The sequence below is a fragment of the Pagrus pagrus genome (assembly GCF_965226575.1).
Source record: "Pagrus pagrus genome assembly, chromosome: 18".
Taxonomy (NCBI): domain Eukaryota; kingdom Metazoa; phylum Chordata; class Actinopteri; order Spariformes; family Sparidae; genus Pagrus; species Pagrus pagrus.
Genome location: NC_140202.1, coordinates 9,506,563 through 9,524,005, shown reverse-complemented (window position 1 = coordinate 9,524,005; position 17,443 = coordinate 9,506,563). Strand labels below are relative to the sequence as shown.

General features: G+C 40.4%; 1 protein-coding gene across 2 annotated transcripts; it reads left to right on the top strand.

Moving 5' to 3' along the window:
- Positions 1–3,522: 3,522 nt before the first annotated feature.
- Positions 3,523–9,067, top strand: LOC311274391 (protein tyrosine phosphatase type IVA 2-like). Of its 2 annotated transcripts, none has more exons than XM_084382040.1 (8): positions 3,523–3,640; positions 4,540–4,678; positions 4,763–4,888; positions 5,175–5,925; positions 6,034–6,126; positions 8,080–8,210; positions 8,395–8,469; positions 8,632–9,067. In XM_084382040.1, exons 4-8 carry the CDS (start codon positions 5,830–5,832, stop codon positions 8,741–8,743), a joined length of 507 nt encoding a protein of 168 aa, XP_084238166.1. In that variant the 5' UTR covers positions 3,523–3,640; positions 4,540–4,678; positions 4,763–4,888; positions 5,175–5,829; the 3' UTR covers positions 8,744–9,067. The 2 variants fall into 2 exon arrangements, with proteins under 2 accessions (XP_084238166.1, XP_084238167.1); XM_084382041.1 differs by lacking the exon at positions 3,523–3,640 and adding an exon at positions 4,220–4,332.
- The last annotated feature ends 8,376 nt before the right edge of the window (positions 9,068–17,443 follow it).

Genomic DNA, 17,443 nt, shown 5'->3' with positions numbered 1-17,443 from the left:
TCTTGTCAGTCTGCAGGATACACTCCCTACGAGCCCTGTAACCTAACACCTTATGAATAGGTAAAGAAACAGACACATATGTGCTGTCAGGCAGGGAGGCAGAAAATCCATCCTAGCCAACCAGAATGCCTGTGGTCTCTCTCTCTCTCTCTCTCTCTCTCTCTCTCTCTCTCTCTCTCTCTCTGTGTGTGTGGGTGTGTGTGATTGTGTAGGAGAAAAAGAGTAATAGAGATGCCACACCCTCTTTGTTGTTGCACAGAGTATGATTAATGCAAATGTGTTTTTACAGTGAGCGATGTGTTCCTAGTGTATCCAACAGTTTCATTAACTCAACATCAGAGAAAGTCTGTGTCTGTGTAACCCCACAGCAATCAACAATGTGTACTCTAGGTGAAGCCTATAATTATGATTTCAAACACTGAAGAAAATGTTATCCTAGCAGCAGGCTGAAGGGTAGAAGTCAAAGTGTAAATATCAAGCTTTAGGTTTGTTAGAAGGACATCAGCAGCACCGCCTTCTGTGTTGGACCATCAAACAGAATGAGGCTTAAAGAAACATAAAGCTGCAAACCTCCTCAAAACCAGACATGTGACTCAAGTCATTTGGTCCAGATCTCCAACAAGTCTCAAGTCACTTTTTCCTGGGCAAGTCAAGTCGAGTCCTTAGTTAGGGCAAGTCAAGTAATAAAATAAGGACAAAAATAACTTTATGAAAGCTTAATATATTCTCAATCCAACAAAATCTATCACTTTTACACAACAAAACACTGACAGCTAGACAAAATAAATAAATAAAACTAAACTAAACTATAAACATAAAATGAACACTGACAAGTCATTTGAGGCAACATGTCTCAAGTTGTGACTTGAGACATGATGCCTCAAATGTGTAGTCTTTAACTTCCAAGTCCAAGTCGAGTGTAAAGTAGGGCTGCCATGATATCAGATTTTAACAACACGATTATTGTGGCCAAACAATTTAATGAAAATGATGTTGTAACGATATCTATTTAATTTTTTAAAAAAGTGCTAGCATTCAAATTGATCTTTAACTTTGCCACCCCTGGTCTCAGGTCGTTTATTTTCTTTCGAGTCAAGGTTTAAGTCATCAAAACAGTGACTTGAGTCGACTCAGGTCCCAATGACTCCAAGTCTCTGCAGAAAACTCTCTCACTTTAAAACAAAACTGCCCAAAGCGGGGCCTGCAGGCCAAAATTGGCCAGCCACAAGGTTCAATATGGCCCACCAGAGAAAAAAACAAGCATAAAAATTCCATATGCGTTTTATTTGTGAAGTAAAATGCTCTTTAAAAGACGGATCCCTCACTCACATTATTTATTTTTTATAATCTGAGCACAGTGGGGAGAGTGACAATGTGCAGGAATTCAGTCAATTAAGAGAACTTGGGATCTTAGTACCATTTAGTGTGTTTCTTCAACATTCATACAGCGGTGCTTGAAAGTTTGTTAACACTTTAGAATTTTCTATATTTCTGCATAAAAACATCATCAGATGTTCACACAAGTCCTAAAAGTAGATACAGAGAACCCAATTAAACAAATGAGACAAAAATATTATACCTGGCCATTTATGTATTGAGGAAAATGATCCAATACTACATGCCTATGAGTGGTATGTGAACTTCTAGGATTCAAGGTGAAATTAGAGTCAGGTGTTTTTAATCAATGCGATGACAACCAGACAATCAGTGGGCGCAATGTTCTATTTGACTAGTCAGACAGATTGTGTACAAATGGAGGAAATTCATTGTTACCCTCCCCAGGAGAGGCCGACCAACAAAGATCTCTCCAAGAGCAAGACGCATAATCGTTGTCAAGGTCACAAAGGACCCCAGGGTAACTTCTAAGCAACTAAAGGTCTCTCTAACATCGGCAAATATTAATGTTCATGAGTCCACCGTCAGGAGAACACTGAACAACAATGGTGTGCATGGCAGGTTTGCAAGGAGAAAGCCACTGCTGTCCTTCTCTAGTACGGACAAGTTTCTGCCTCAGTGTGTTGGCAGAAACTTCCTAAGGACCAAACACCCAGGCATAAACAGAGTAATGTAGTTTATGCTGTTCAGTGCAGCCAGGACTGCACAGATTTGTACATTGGGGAGACGAAACAACCTCTCCATAAACAAATAGCACAACACAGGAGGGCCAACTCCTCAGGTCAAGACTCTGCTCTCCACCTACACCTGAAGGAGAAGATCATTCCTTTGACGACAACAATGTAAACATCTTCAGAGAAGACAGATGGTTTGAAAGAGGAGTGAAAGAATCCATCTGTGTCAAACTGGACCTTCCGTCTTTGAACAGAGGAGGTGTCCTGAGACATTTATTCACCCACCTACAGTGCTGTACTGAGTCCTCTCCCCAGACAGCTTAACAACCATTCACACCTGGGCTCACCTAGCCCTAGCAACCCACATGAAGGCCGGTTGGACCAGCTACCCTAAAGTGTTCCCAACGACTCTGAAACTCAGAGCGCACATGTGTCCTTAATGACTCTGTAAGAACACTCCCACACAGGGGCGCCGCCAGAAATCTTGGGCCCCATGACAGATTAAAATATTCAAGATAGATAATAATATTATTAGCCCCTCAAAGGGCCCCCTGTCAGTGCCGGGCCCTTGGAATCGTCCTAACCTTACCCCCCCTGGCCTCGCCCCTGCTCCCACACAGAGTTTAAAAGCCACCCAACTCCCCTCCAGTTAGTTAGAACTGAAGAAGCCTCTTGGATGAGAAACTGAAACAAGTCCAGTTGCCTACGATACAGCACCTAGATTTACCATGACCTGGATGACTGAGAACCTTCATCAACAAAGGTTCACATACTTTTGCCACTCATTTTCTTCAATATATAAATGACCAAGTATAATATTTTTGTCTTATTTGTTTAATTGGGTTCTCTTTATCTACTTTTAGTACTTGCGTGAACATCAGATGATGTTTTAGGTCATATTTATGCAGAAATATTGAAAGTCCTAAAGGGTTCACAAACTTTCAAGCACCACTGTACAATGCAGCTACATCTTGGTAGATTTACTCTATTGTGTGCAAACAGTAGATGGCAGCAATGACTTCAACATCTGCCTATAATACAGTTACAACTACCTGCATGCTTTCAGACTTATACATCATACAGTACATTTAACAAATGCTACTATGATTTTAATTTTCAGTTGTGCCTAGGTTGATAAATGTTATATAGAGGGCAGAGAACAATAGTTTCATCTACATGTCTGGATACACCTAATCTTTACTAAATATGCTGCAAGTACTTGAAACTGAACTTTTATAAAATAAAGCAAAATAATGTGAAGTTAAAAAAAGCCCAGTGTGCTCAGGTAATGTTTAATCCATCGTTACAGTGATTTGTTTAATTCGTCATCTAAAAGGGGGCAGGCTGAAGAATACCGGAAGTGTAGAGGAGTTGTTTCCAAACTAAAACGTCCTGATTTTTTAAAACAGGGCAATGTGTAATTTTTAATCGGTTTTATTCTGGAAAGCTTGCGGCCGGAAGTATCTGTGCTAAGTGTCTCCCACTCGACAGTTGTGTTCAACATGTCTCCTTCGCAGACCCTCCTGTGTCATTAGAAGCGTCTGGATTTTTTCGCGAAACTACTGCGTTTTGTAAGTAGCTTATTCAGTCGTGTGTGGTTTGACTTTGATGCAACAGCTGTAGTTAGTGTGTAGCTAATGTTGCATGAGGTAACAAGGCCACTGTCGTCGCTGTCATTTGGCAGTTATAATAACCGGCGAATGCTCTTGTTAGCCTGGAAGTGTTAGCTTGCTGTGTACATGGCTGTTGACCTGTTTTTACATGACCTGGCTGGCAGTTGGCGCAGATAGCCTGTAATGACAGATGGTGTCGTTGATTAGTCAAGTGAGGTAGTTTCTAAATCAGGTGCTAACATTGTGTCGTGAACTGGGTGATAACCTGTGTTGTCTATACATGGATTAATGTGCATTTAGACACAGCGAACGTGAACGTTAAGCTAGCTGGCTTTCGGGTGATTTAGCAAATGTTATAAAATCGCTCTAGCTAGCGTCAACAACCAAGCGGGCTGCTCCTGAACATAGTTACATTAACATCCTTCTGTATGGGCAAAATAAATAAATAAATAAATAGCTGGCCAAATATATTGCTTTTAACAATTTGCATCTCGGGCTCAGCCGTTAATTGTATATTAATTACTGTCGGCAATCTGGGTGTAAAATCAGATCCCTGGTCAGGGATGCAGTTTAGCTAGCTGACCACCTTAGCTCTGTATGTACGTCCCGTTATTTTCAAGTGGACACACGACTTCACCATGTGAAATCAGGTAGAATATAACGTTGTCTTATGTTGTTCCGTTATGTAGATTTACAATATGTTACATACTTTTAGTTACACTAACTAACGGCTGTAGCTAACGGTTACATGTGTGTCACTTTCTCATTAGAAGTACGCAGCAATAGGAGTAACCAGGAGCTACTAGTTTGAGGTGACATAGCTGAGTATACTTAACATATTATCCTTTACACCGCAGGTTAGCAGCAAGCTAGCGGGCCATCGTCAGCCAGGACCCAGAAAAGCAGCAGCATCATCATCAATGGTGTGTCTACATCCCGGAGCCGTCACATTTTCCTGTGTCCGCTCAATGAACTGTCTCCTCAGCTCTCATCACAGTGAGTATTTCACCGTCCCATGTCTTAATACAGAGCAAACTGGATGAACATCCAACTTGCAATCCATTACTGTGTGTCCCTCAGGCTGCACATGTATGGCGTTTGCGAGGCTTGGAGGGGAGTTTTGCCAAGCCCAGCACCTGCTGCTTATTGTGGACAAGTGAACAGGAGAAACCAGCTAGGCGCAAACACTGCCATTCACGCACACAGGTATGTAGTACGAAGATTCAGCATGTTGTAGTTCTTGGATGACAGAGGTGAAAGGTACATTGATTCAAGCATTGACACAAATACTGATTGAAGTAGCTGTCTGTATATTGGTTATCAGCTAAAACGTCACAAATGCAATAGAATCACATGTGAAACGTGATATTGAGAATAGCCAGCGGACAGAAAGATTGCATTCATAATAAAGTAATGAGAAAAAAATGGTATGTAAGTGTACTTTTAGTTAGGTTTGCTGAAAATGGTGTGTAATTAATGACTGTCCTCGCAGGTCCTTACTGCCATCCTGTTCAACCCTTATGAAGACAAGCCAACCTCCAGCCTGTCACTTGTCCTGGGGAGCAGGGAACCCTTCGGTTGTAGCCCGGGAGTTTCCTCACAGCTCTACTCTTCTCCTGCTTTCGCTTCCTTCTTCTACTCTGATTCGTACAAGTTGTTTCTGAATGGGCTAATAGATTTGAAAGAAGGAAAGGACGGATCTTTTATCTGTCTTTAGATTGATTTTTCTTGTGAACTTTGGGTGTCTCCTCACCGGCCTTTTTTGATCCCACTCTGCCAGATTTAGATTTTTAAGTTTTTAACCAAGCCAATTTTAGTTTTTCATTCATTGCCAAGAAAAGTTCAGATTTTTATCCTCCTATTGAATAACCAAGAAATTTGTCTTGTGTTTTTTGTTTTTTATTCAAACTACTCTTTACCATCAAAGGAATAGCTTACTTCTTTTCCCAATAATTATACAGATGCATTAGTTAGTAAAGTTAATTGTAAGGTCTAAGCAGTTTTTCTTTTAATAATAAGATTATTTTAGATGATCAGTAGACTTTCACTGAAATTCCTTTGAAGACTCTGTCTGTTACTCCATTCTTTGAAGTACAGTACTTTTCTGATCTTTTTTTCTTAATTCACAAACCTCTAAAAATCTAAACATGAACCGACCGGCTCCAGTGGAGATCACTTATGACTGTCTGAGATTCCTCATTACGCACAACCCCACTAACGCACAACTGGGAAGATTTATAGAGGTACTGTACAACACATTCTGATCATTTGTTTATGCCCTTCATTCATTTCTTCATCTTTTATTTCTTGAAGAAGCAACAGTGACTTGACAAGTATGTTTTGACGTGTAGGATCTGAAGGCATATGGAGTAAACACCCTGGTGAGAGTGTGTGCTGCTACATATGACAAAGCGCCAGTGGAACAAGAAGGCATACAGGTCCTCGTAAGTGACATGCATAGATACACAGCCCACTCATTTCCTTACAAACTGACAGGGGAATATTTCAGGGACTGGATGGAGGAAATGTTTTCAATAATTTTTATATAATAAATAATTTTCATTGTGGGGATATCAATACTGATCTGTTGAATGACTGAAGAATTCATTAACACAATGTACAGTATGAGCCTATTTCCCAAAATTACCAGACCCAGTGGAGTTACATCCCACTGTGCCAATGGTCCTAGACAAATAAATTATCCTCAGTATAAACACAAATTACTTAGCGACAGTCAATTCAGATTCAGACCAAACAATTCAACATAATTGGCTTTAATTGAATCAAATGAGGAAATCAAAAACTCCATAGACCTTAAAAAACATGCTGTTGGAGTGTTCCTGGACCTCAAAAAAGCATTTAACACAATCAATCATGAAATACTGATTAATAAACTGTAACGATGTGGCATCAGGGGCATAGTATTGAATTGGGTAAGAAGTTATTTAAGTGGCAGGCAACAATTTGTGAAGCTGGGAAGGTTTTCTTCAATATGTTTGGACATTGCCTGTGGCGCCCCTAGGGGTCAGTGTTGGGTCCCAAACAGTTTATTCTGTACATTAATGGCATATATAAAGTATCCAAAATATTGAAGCTGGTATTATTTGCTGATGATACAAATATTTTTTGTTCAGGTGAGAATCTTCAACAATTATTAGAGGTTATCACTACAGAAATGGAAAAATTAAAGTGGTTTGATAGAAAAAAGTTATCATTAAATTTGAATAAAACAAATAATTTCATTCAGTAATTATAAAGCAAATAGTCAAGTACAGATACAAATAGATGGTGTCAACAAAAGTTAATGAGTACAAATTCCTTGGGGTGACAATAGATGACAGAATCATTTGGAAAGCTCACATAAATCATGTACAATCCAAACTGTCGAGAAGCATTTCAGTACTGAGCCAAGCATGTTCTGGATCACAAATCTGTCCATATTCTCTACTGTCCACTGGTTTTACTGTATTTAAGTTATTGTGTGGAGGTTTGAGGTAACACATATACACTGTGTGTGTGTATGTATACCTCCGCCTCCGGAGGTAGTATCAGCAGGGGTGAGATGGCGTCTGTGTGAATGGAAAAGCCGGTAGCGCAGAACAGGGGTGTGTCGGTCTGATGGTGTACACAATCTGACAGCTAAACAGATCCTTCACTCATACAATAAAACAGAAATGTCCTACACTTCAACCCACAAAGCAACTTTACAGGACCAAACAACAGTAATGTTGGAAAAAAATACCACATCCATACATAGAAAAGCCTCTGTCATCCTGTTTGTCCTACAGACTCTTTGTCATATTTCTGCCCGAAAAACAGCGTCTGTCCCCGGCAGCAGGGCCAGGCAGCTCCCGCAATTGAATGGCGGTGATTATATGACGGGATTTGGAGCCAAAACCTTTAGCTCACCATGTCTTTGTCACCTTCCACTATTGTGTTGTTGTAGTTACTGTCTCTGGCAACTTGTATAGAAAAAAATCACTGCGACTGAGACTTCAGTGAGCCTTCACAAGTCAAAACTTTATGGGAGAGTGGCAAAGGGAATGCCACTGTTGAGGAAAGCTCATAACAAATCTCAACTAGTGTTCACCCAAAGGCATGTGGGTAAGAAGGTTCTTTGGTCTCACCAAAATGGAGCTTTTTGGCCATCAGACTAGAATTTTTTTGGCGGACACTATGACTATAACTATGACTTAGGACACGATTTATTTTCCAACAAAGCATACAGCAAAAGCAACACAGGAATGGTTTAAAGACAACCAGGCGAATGTTTGGAGTGGCTGAGTCAAAGCCCAGACCTCAATCCATAGAGTATTTGTGGCTGGACTGTTTTTTTTTGTAATTCATGTAGAAAACAGGGAAAACATCCAAGGCAATGTGTATTATCTGTCTTCCAGGATTGGCCCTTTGACGATGGTTCCGCCCCCCCAGACCAGGTGGTTGATGACTGGCTGAACCTACTGCAGATGAAATTCAGAGACGAGCCTGGCAGCTGTGTGGCCGTGCACTGTGTTGCTGGACTAGGACGGTAAGTATGCACCAGTGGTGCAGAATGTAACCTAGTACAATTACTCAGGCTTATTAGAATTTAAAGTAGTAGTAGTAAAGTTTGATAAGCACACACTGAGTTAAAGGCTGTACTTCATACAGGACCATAGAAGTGTTGTCCAAAGATGGTTGTAAATTTTCATCTTTGTGTTGTTTGTCCTCAGAGCTCCTGTGTTGGTGGCACTGGCTCTAATTGAGTGTGGGATGGAATATGAGGATGCTGTGCACTTCATCAGACTGTGAGTACCAAACAGTAATTCTGCTGTTTGCCCTTTTACTTGATTGTACTACTAACTGCTCTGTCTTTTCATGCACTGTATTTAGTATATCATGCCTGTAGTTGCTCACACACCTGTTACTGTTTTTATAAATATTATTCTTGTTTTGATTATGTTCTGCAGGAAGCGTCGTGGAGCATTCAACTCCAAGCAGCTGCTGTACCTGGAAAACTACAAAGCTAAACTGTGTCTTCGCTCCAAAGATGCCAACGGACAGAGCTGCCGTATACAGTAGGAATCCACAACTCCCCATACATCTTCAGTGCAGCTTCACAGGAGACTTTGATCTTTTGATGTTAAATGGAAAGTTGACATGTTTGGGTAAAATGATAAGCTAATGTAACAGCCCCTGAAAATGTTTCAAAGCACTTAATGTGTTACCAAGTATCCAAGGACCTCACGTCAAGCTTCTGAAAATCTTGTGAAAAGATTACCATCTTCTATTTTCACATCAAACATGAAGGAAAAATTGGATGTGTTTTTATTTGTGCTCCTTGACCTGTAACTCTTAATATGTAGCAAAAAGACTTTGTCCATTAAAAAGGAACCCCACAGTTAAGCAGAAGTAAGTCTGTTTGTCAGCAAAATCACTGTGAAATCAAAAGGTTACTCCATCAATACACTGTTACAGGTGCAGAAATGAGAAATGCTGTTTATGTGAACAGACTTGTTAAAACTTTGACATATGGATCAGACATTAAAAAAAATGCTGTCTGTAGGCAAGTATACAATTGATTTATCGTGATTTTAAACTGGTCTACAGCTTCATATTTGTTCAAAGCCACACCACTACAAATGCAGAATAAATAGTTGGCTGTATGTGCTTTCAGAGGCTTGCTGGTAATTGCACATCAATCCACACAGTAGCCCTTTTCACACTGAGACGCCGCATTATCTCCGCAGCGGAGGTTCGCCAATTCTCCGCCTGTTTGTTCACACAGAACCAAGCAGCTCCAGAGTAAAGCTGCACCAGTGTGTCAATTAATACAGCACTCCGGCGCTGCAGATCTAAAAGAGGCGTGACAGTACACGTCCACGGTACACGACGGTACACCTGTGTGTTTTTTTCAACATGTTTCCCCCGGTGTCCTCCCGTTAATCTAAACATTTACCCGCTGACTGTTTATAATCATATGGATGCAGTTATAATGTGTTGTGATTGAGATCCTGACCCATCATACATCCTGGAAAATGACAAAGTTACGTTTTTGGCTCTAAATTACATGATTACATAATCACCATCAGTAAACAGGACGCTGTCTGACTCTCTCACTCCGGGGAGGGGTGCTGTTTTCTGGGGGAAAGTTCACTGAAGTCTCAGTTGGGAGGGCTGACCGGCACAGTGATTTTATTCAAGACAGTAACTACAACAACACAATAGTGGAAGGAGACAAACACTTGGTGAGTTAAAGTTTTTTGCCAGGGACATGCGCTGTTGTAGGACAGACAGGATGACAGACAGGAGGACAGACACTTCTCCACGTATAACTGTGGATTTTTTTTCCTCATAAGTTGCCAAAGACACGACCAGTTACTACGTTACTGTTGTTTGGTCATGTAACGTTACTTTGTGGGACATTTCTCTTTATATTGTTGAGTGAAGGATCTGTTTAGTTGTCAGACTGTGAACACCATCAGATCGACATGCCCCTGCTCTGCGCCACCGGCTTACCCATTCACACAGAAGTGGTTCGCCTCTGCTGCGCCTCTGATACTACCTCCGGAGGCACATCAGAGCCGCAGCGAAATTTCACCCCCTGCCACATCTGAAACTTTCACACAGAGGAGGATGCGGAGAATTGGCGCAGGATCCCTTCACTCAAAGGGCAGTGTGAATGGGGCTAGTGGTTCAGATGAATATGTTTATTCCAAACTTTTACTTACTGAAAAAGGCAATGTCCTGAAGCCAGAAAGTGGAACAGATGAAAACTGAACTTAGGAAGCATACAATGTTAAAGAAGTGTATTTAGAGGAGATTAAAAGTTTAAATAATTTTAAAAATGTACTCTCACTTGCAAATGTGACGTATACTGTATTAAAGAGCACTACAATCTACCTACCTATTGTATAGTATGTCCCAAGTCTGAGTCATAGGAGCACAGTCTGCCTCTTTAGAACAAACTTGTGTTGACTGTAATTGTTTGACACTGTCCTTCATAATGTCATCAATGCAAGTGGGCCACCATGTTAAAAGGTCATATGGTGAATGTATTAATAAATGAACACTGAAAGGTTTTGATAGATTTTCCTGTTAGCTGTCTAGCTTAAAGAACAAAAATGCTTTCCTAATCATTCACGAGCCCCAGTGCTCTATACCTCTACTTCAGCATACCAATAGTCTACCAGCAGTGTATGATGGAGTGGAAGTATACAGTATGTGACAATAGTGTTCCCGCCATAGACTGTGTAAAGGAAATGGATGTTGGGTCCCTTACGTCACCCATTGATTTTTGGACTGCCATTTTGAGGCATCGAGTTTGGCATTAAAGCCGCTGCCGTCTTGTTTTTTTTGCTAGAAGTGTTCACATTTGGACGAGAGGGTGGACTGACTGAGAACACTATGCATTGCTATAGTTGGGACTTGTCAGTTACAAGGTAGCCAGTTCCTAAAGTATGCCCTGCTTTAACATCTATTTAACTTTAAATGGGACCCTAATTTACTAAGTAAACATCATTCTGTATCCAAGTGGACTTCAAAGTAGAGACTGATTGCATAAACTCATTAGGAAAATGTTTACTGAGCTAATCAATCCTGTGAGAAGTAGGGTCATTTCCTCATAGACTTCTATGCAATCAGACTTCTTTTTGAAACCAGTGGAGTTGCCTCCAGCTGGGCATTACAAACAATGCAAGAACTTACACATTGGCTTCACATTTCTTACCCGGTGGGTACGTTCCCTTCTTTATACAGTCTATGCTTCCCGCTAACAATTAGCATACAATACCAGTCCAAAATATATTGTTGAATGATGGTGGGCTCTATGCAAACACATGAGCACTTGCTATTTTAGATGGTAAAGAAATGAGCTTGCAAGTGACCTCTGTTGCCCCGGTTAAACTTGCTAATGGGACAGTTTGCTGAATACTTCCTGTGTTCCTGTTATAACCCCTATTGAACAGGACTGTGGATCCAACATGGCTGCCACTGAAACCTTTGTGCTCATAGTTCTTGTCTATCTCTGGTTCTGTACTTACCTAGCTGTCTGGTCAGCTGCTGCTGTTCGTCTTTGTGATGTTGTTATTTTTTCTATAGGTTTTATTTTCCCTGTACCTTTTTAACTATTTGTACTTGTTATTTATTTATTTATTCATTTATTTATTCGACAGTGTTTCTTTGTGACATGTCTGTCTGCTTGAAAAAATCTATCAGTCTTCTTAGAAAATTAAAGTGTTTAAGTACTGTAACTGTTGTGTGTGTTTTTGAATCGCAGTTTAATGTGTCTGTGTTGTGAGTTGAGAAAATATTGTCACACAGGACATTTCACTTTCATGCTTATTTGCATATAATGAGCAAATTCTGAAAATAATTTCAGATTACAAGACACTTACAGGTGCAATATGTAAGAACTGGCCACCTTTTGAATTCTTTGTCCAAACAGGTAGCGGCACAGCATATCAGCAGAGTACCCGCCCACTGTGAATGCAGTTAGCTCAGTTAGCCATGCAGCTAGCATTTTGCAGCAACTTCGACCAGGACTCTGGCATCAGGGACAACAAAAACAAGGCGGTTCAGGCGGGGACACGAAGCACAATTGTCGACATCAATCAGCACCCACCTCCAGAGGCCTGAGCTTCAATATCGGACTCTTGCCACTACAAAGTGGTATTCTGAGAAAGGATGGGCCTGGGCTAGCTGGTTAGCATGCTAACTTCTGTAGATATCTCTTCAACACAATACATGTACATCTTTGAGAAAACATCAGAGCTGATATTTCTTCACATTCTGTTGATAATGTAAGTAAGTTAATTTTTGAACATTTTAAACTAAAATGTTTAGACACTGACAGCTAGTGTAGAAATGATCAGTCAGACCACACACTATCTTAGAATCTGAGGTTGATAACAGTGACATGACTTGATATTGAAACTATTACCATCATGTTACATTTTCCCCAAAACACGTTTTTATTCTTATTATTTGTATGAAGCTTTATAAGCTACCAGGCCGACTCTACAACAGTTCCAGGTCACAATGATTTGACTGCATGTAGGTCTGTAGCTGTAACATGGCAGCTTCCCAACATGAGGCTGAGTGTGACCTGACCTCCGTGAACTCTGTGTCCGTGTGTGTGTGTGTGTGTGTGTGAGAGAGAGAGAGAGAGACAGAGAGAGAGAGACTGAGAGATTGCCTCTGGCTGTGGTGGTGCTGTGTGAATGTAGCTGTCATGGTGGATGGATAGCATCACACGGAGCCAATGGATGATTCAAGGTTGATTGGTTTTATTGACTGACCTGACAACACACACGCACATGAACCAACCTTGAACAAAAGAGCCACAGTGGGTGAATACAGTTAATGTCCACGAAGTGGGTTTGAGAGTCAATTCTTGAAAAATGTCCTCTTTTCATCACTGTCTTTTTTCATGTTCATGTTTACACAAAGAGACGACTGACTGAATGTCACATTTCGCCCTGGAGCAAGTTTTCCACACAAAGTTAAATCAGAGAACTAAGAAAAAATGCTTTTATTTAGGTGGACTTCTCAGTTGGAGGAAAGTATAATGTTTCATTTCCCTATTTTTGTTCAAGTTTGGTTTCATCTGTAGAACGCAAGTTTAAAAAGTAAAGTGATCCACAGTGTGCTAAATAGGCTCAATGACAAAAACATCTCTTTACAGCACCACAAACTACATCATCCTAACTCATCCTAAAGTGATCTCTCTTAACAGTTACACTTACCCTGTACAGAACATTATAACCTTCAGGCTTTAAATGAATCAAAAAGCTTTTATACTGACCAACATTCATGTACTGATATCCAGAGATGAGAATAACATATTCACTCCTCCCCAGCAGTCAGTGTGGAGAGGTCAAACTCAAATGTTTCTATGTTCAGCCTGAGTTTTGGTTGCTGCAGTAGGTGGCAGTAATGTCCTGCCAAGTAGAAGTGGACTTTATTATGTCAGTTGCACTCTGGTTGAAATATAAACAGAGCACTTTATTAATCTTTTAAATGTTATTCAAGGGCGTTGAATGGTGAATCTTTTTAATGTTCACAAGGATAAATGCGTTATAACAAGAACTCTTCTCTGATGAAGCGATACACTTGTTAACAGTTCTTAAAACACATTTAAGTTTAATGAACTGATATGTCATTGTCAAACCTTTACTAAGCTCTTTGTTGCTTTATTAAGATGAATACATACTTTATAATGCATTTATCAGGTTAATTAGTTAACTACTTGTCAGCAGTTAACTATGCTTTTTGCAGCTACCACCAAGTCTTTGATAAGTACTTTTTAATAGCTGCAAAAAGCACAGATAACTGTTAATAAGTGCTTAAAGATGTCTTATAAACTAAATATAAACTTGTATATTTTGCTATTGTTATCACTGATAAGTCATGTTAATGTTAAAAAGCATCTTGCAAGGACTTTTGACCTATTAATAAAGATAATCACAAAGATTATGAGTGAGCTAGTCAGTTTGCTGTCACACTGCAGGAAAACACTTTTGCCAGAGGGCGCCCTCACTCAGGACAACATTTATTAACATCTCCGGAAAATAGTATAGACTTTTGTACTAGTGATTATTCCACCAACTGTTTTGCCACATATTGTACTAAACATGTAGGCCATTTATCAGGGGGAGGGGGAGGAGGGGAGCAGGGGCAGGAGGGAGGGATGAGCAGAGGGTGACCCAGTTCACCCCGCAGACCGCCTGCTGATGACTGAGGGATGAAATCAGTGAAATTCATATAATGAAACTGCAGCTGCTGTTTCCAAACCTCTCATGTGCAGTTGTGTTTACTCTTAAAACACAGGAGAGAGACTCAGTGTGTGTGTGTGTGTGTGTGTGTGTGTGTGTTGTTTGTCAGTGAAAGAGAGAGAGAGAGGAAGGAAGAGGGAGGGATTGGGAGAGGAAAGTGGAGAGGAGCTGGAGTTTTAGTTTTCTCAGCATCTGGATATCTGGCCGGACACGCAGGGAGGAGAAGAAGAATCTGGATGCGTAGGAACACAACGTGAAGCCAGAGGAAGAGACGAGGAGAAGACCAGGGAGGGAGAGGAGCGCAGGGAGGAGGTGCGGGACAGTGTTTTCTAACGGGACAGGAGCGCTGAGCAGCGGGAATGTTGCCGGTGAGTTCTCATTGATGGTATCAGACAGGATGTGCTTTGGGAAACATGTACATGGCGAACATAATCACTTCCATATGACTTCAGACACAACTACAGCTGGAAGGAAACCCCGGCGACGTTTCACACAACTACACTTTAGATGTTTAAGTATGAAATATAAGCATGCTCTCATTCATTCATTGTTTTTTTATTGTCGTAACTGCGTATTTTTACGGCAACTTCTCCGAAAGTGATGACAGGAAATCAAGTGAAACTTCTATCAAACAATGTGATTTTGAATGTAAAGAGGTTGTCATTTGTTTTAAGTGACTTTACAGAAACAAGCCTTTCAACGCAGTCATAAACTCGTGTTGCGTTCAGGGTCTCGGCTGTATCAATTTGTCACATTTATAAAGAACACCGGAAGTTCAGCGCTCTGCTTCCAAAATGGCAGCTCGGCAGTGTTTTCTCACCATGTAGCCTGCTTTCATTGTCAATCAAAGGAAGCGTACAGTATATTGTAACATGGAGGCTCTGCATGTTTGCTGCAGTGTTAGTTCAAGGGATGTTATTCTCTATTTCCAAATGAGCAAGATCAGCTTTTATTATTCCAGATGGTGAAGGTGGCTCTAAAATCTGATGATTATAAACTTTGAAATGTAGATGTTAAATATGCTTTGAGTTTGTCTGGTGTAACTATGACAGATACACATCCATACCGTGCCCTTGAATATATCTCCATACATCTACTGTATGTGGCAAAGAATATATGCATTTGTGATTTTCACTTCTCTTTGTGTTACTCAAAAATGATAGCAATCAGGTCAATGGGGCTTTTATTTTGAAGGTTTGAATCAGCTGTCTTGCTTTTCTTTTGGCTTTCTTGACACTATTGAGTCTGTGCCTGCATGTGTGGTGCAGTTGATCTTCGAAACCCCATCAAAAATATATTAAAATGACATGTTCATGCATTTTCATTAACTTTTCAGATGTCTTATTGATGTATACTAAGTTTCTGGTGAGTAGAAAACAAAGGAAGTAAAGTGCGTGCAGACATGCGGTGCACAGTTGCAGATAGTACTGAATAAGGCAGAAAAGTCTATTGTACTGGACAGCAGACACTAAAGTCAGTAAAACATTAGTGTTCCTATTTCCATCCTGCCCTTTTCTTTCATTCTCTCTCTCTCTCTCTCTCTCTCTCTCTCTCACACACACACACACACACACACACACACACACACTGAAAACACTACAACACTGTGGCTGGGCTGGGCAGCTGTCAGCTCCAGACAATACACTGAAGATATAGAGATGTGTTTACTTCACAGAGAGGGGGAGAGACAGAAACATAGTGAACACTTTGGCCTTGACCTTTGACCTCAGCCTGAATGTCCTTTCTGGTTCAAACCTTTTCTTCGCCCTTTTTTCCAAGAGTAAAGTGAGCTTTAGCCTCTACCATGTGTTCGTAGCTTTGTGACTTTCACTCCATTTGTGAAGTATTTTGCCAAAAGCTGCGATCAACAAGTCTGCTTAATTATTCAGACTGCTGGAGAAACTATTGACTCCTAAACTACAGTCCAGACATCTCTTCTCACAGCTTTGCCCCCGTTCAGTACACAGCAGGCAGCTCACATGATTGATACAGCAAATGCAAAACAGAGCATGATATCATCTCGAAACTTCTTCTGAAGCAGCCAACACATATTTCCCTGGTAGAGAGCTGGCAACGTTGCTACCACCATTGTCACTTCCCATGCACAAAGACAGTAGTCAATGCTAAGTCATACTATTTATTGCTATTTATTGCTCATGCTAGTAGCATGAGTCAGTGGATGGAAACTACTGACTCAACTATTCAATGAATTAGGTGATCCCCTGACTGTACTTGTAATGCCACTATGATGTTCACATTGAAAATGAAATGTATCCACTATTGTAGCGACATATTTCCCTCAGAATGAATTGTAATAACTCTGGTGACTTCTCATGTAGGGCCACCATCCAGTCAAAATTTTAATTTGTATCACACTTTCATTTATGACCAAATAGGCTACCTGCTAAATTAACGACTTTCCTGTTAACCGGTAGCTGTGTTTAGTGCTAATTAGCAAGTGTTTGCATGCTAGCACGCTAAATGGTGAGCATGTTAAACATTATACCTGCTAACCATAGCATGTTAGCAATATCAGTTTGAGTAAGTTAGCGTTCTGATGTTGACATTTAGCTAAGTGTTTAGCGGGGGGCGGGGATGTGGGGGCCATAGTCAACATTAAAACTGTTATTTTTTCCAGCATTTTATTTACTTTATGAACATTTTAAACTTAAATTTCTCACTTAAATATGCTAAAATTCTTAAACAACACAAAACAAAGTCACATTTATTCTACAGAATTAGCATGTAGACAGCTTGGGATGTACAGCGGACATATTGATGACCTTGGGGTCTGCTGGTCTGCCATATGTTAATAAAGGATCACATCTGCAATGAAAAACAAGATTTTTGGAAAAGTTTTAAGCTAGCTTGACATGCTGCAAAATTAATGAGGTGGGTTTTTCTTTTGCAGGATTGAATAAATTTACCCCTGAACATAAAAAGGGTTTAAATAATTAATAGGCCAAAGCATTGATTAACTTTGGTTGATGGAGGAAAATGCATACAA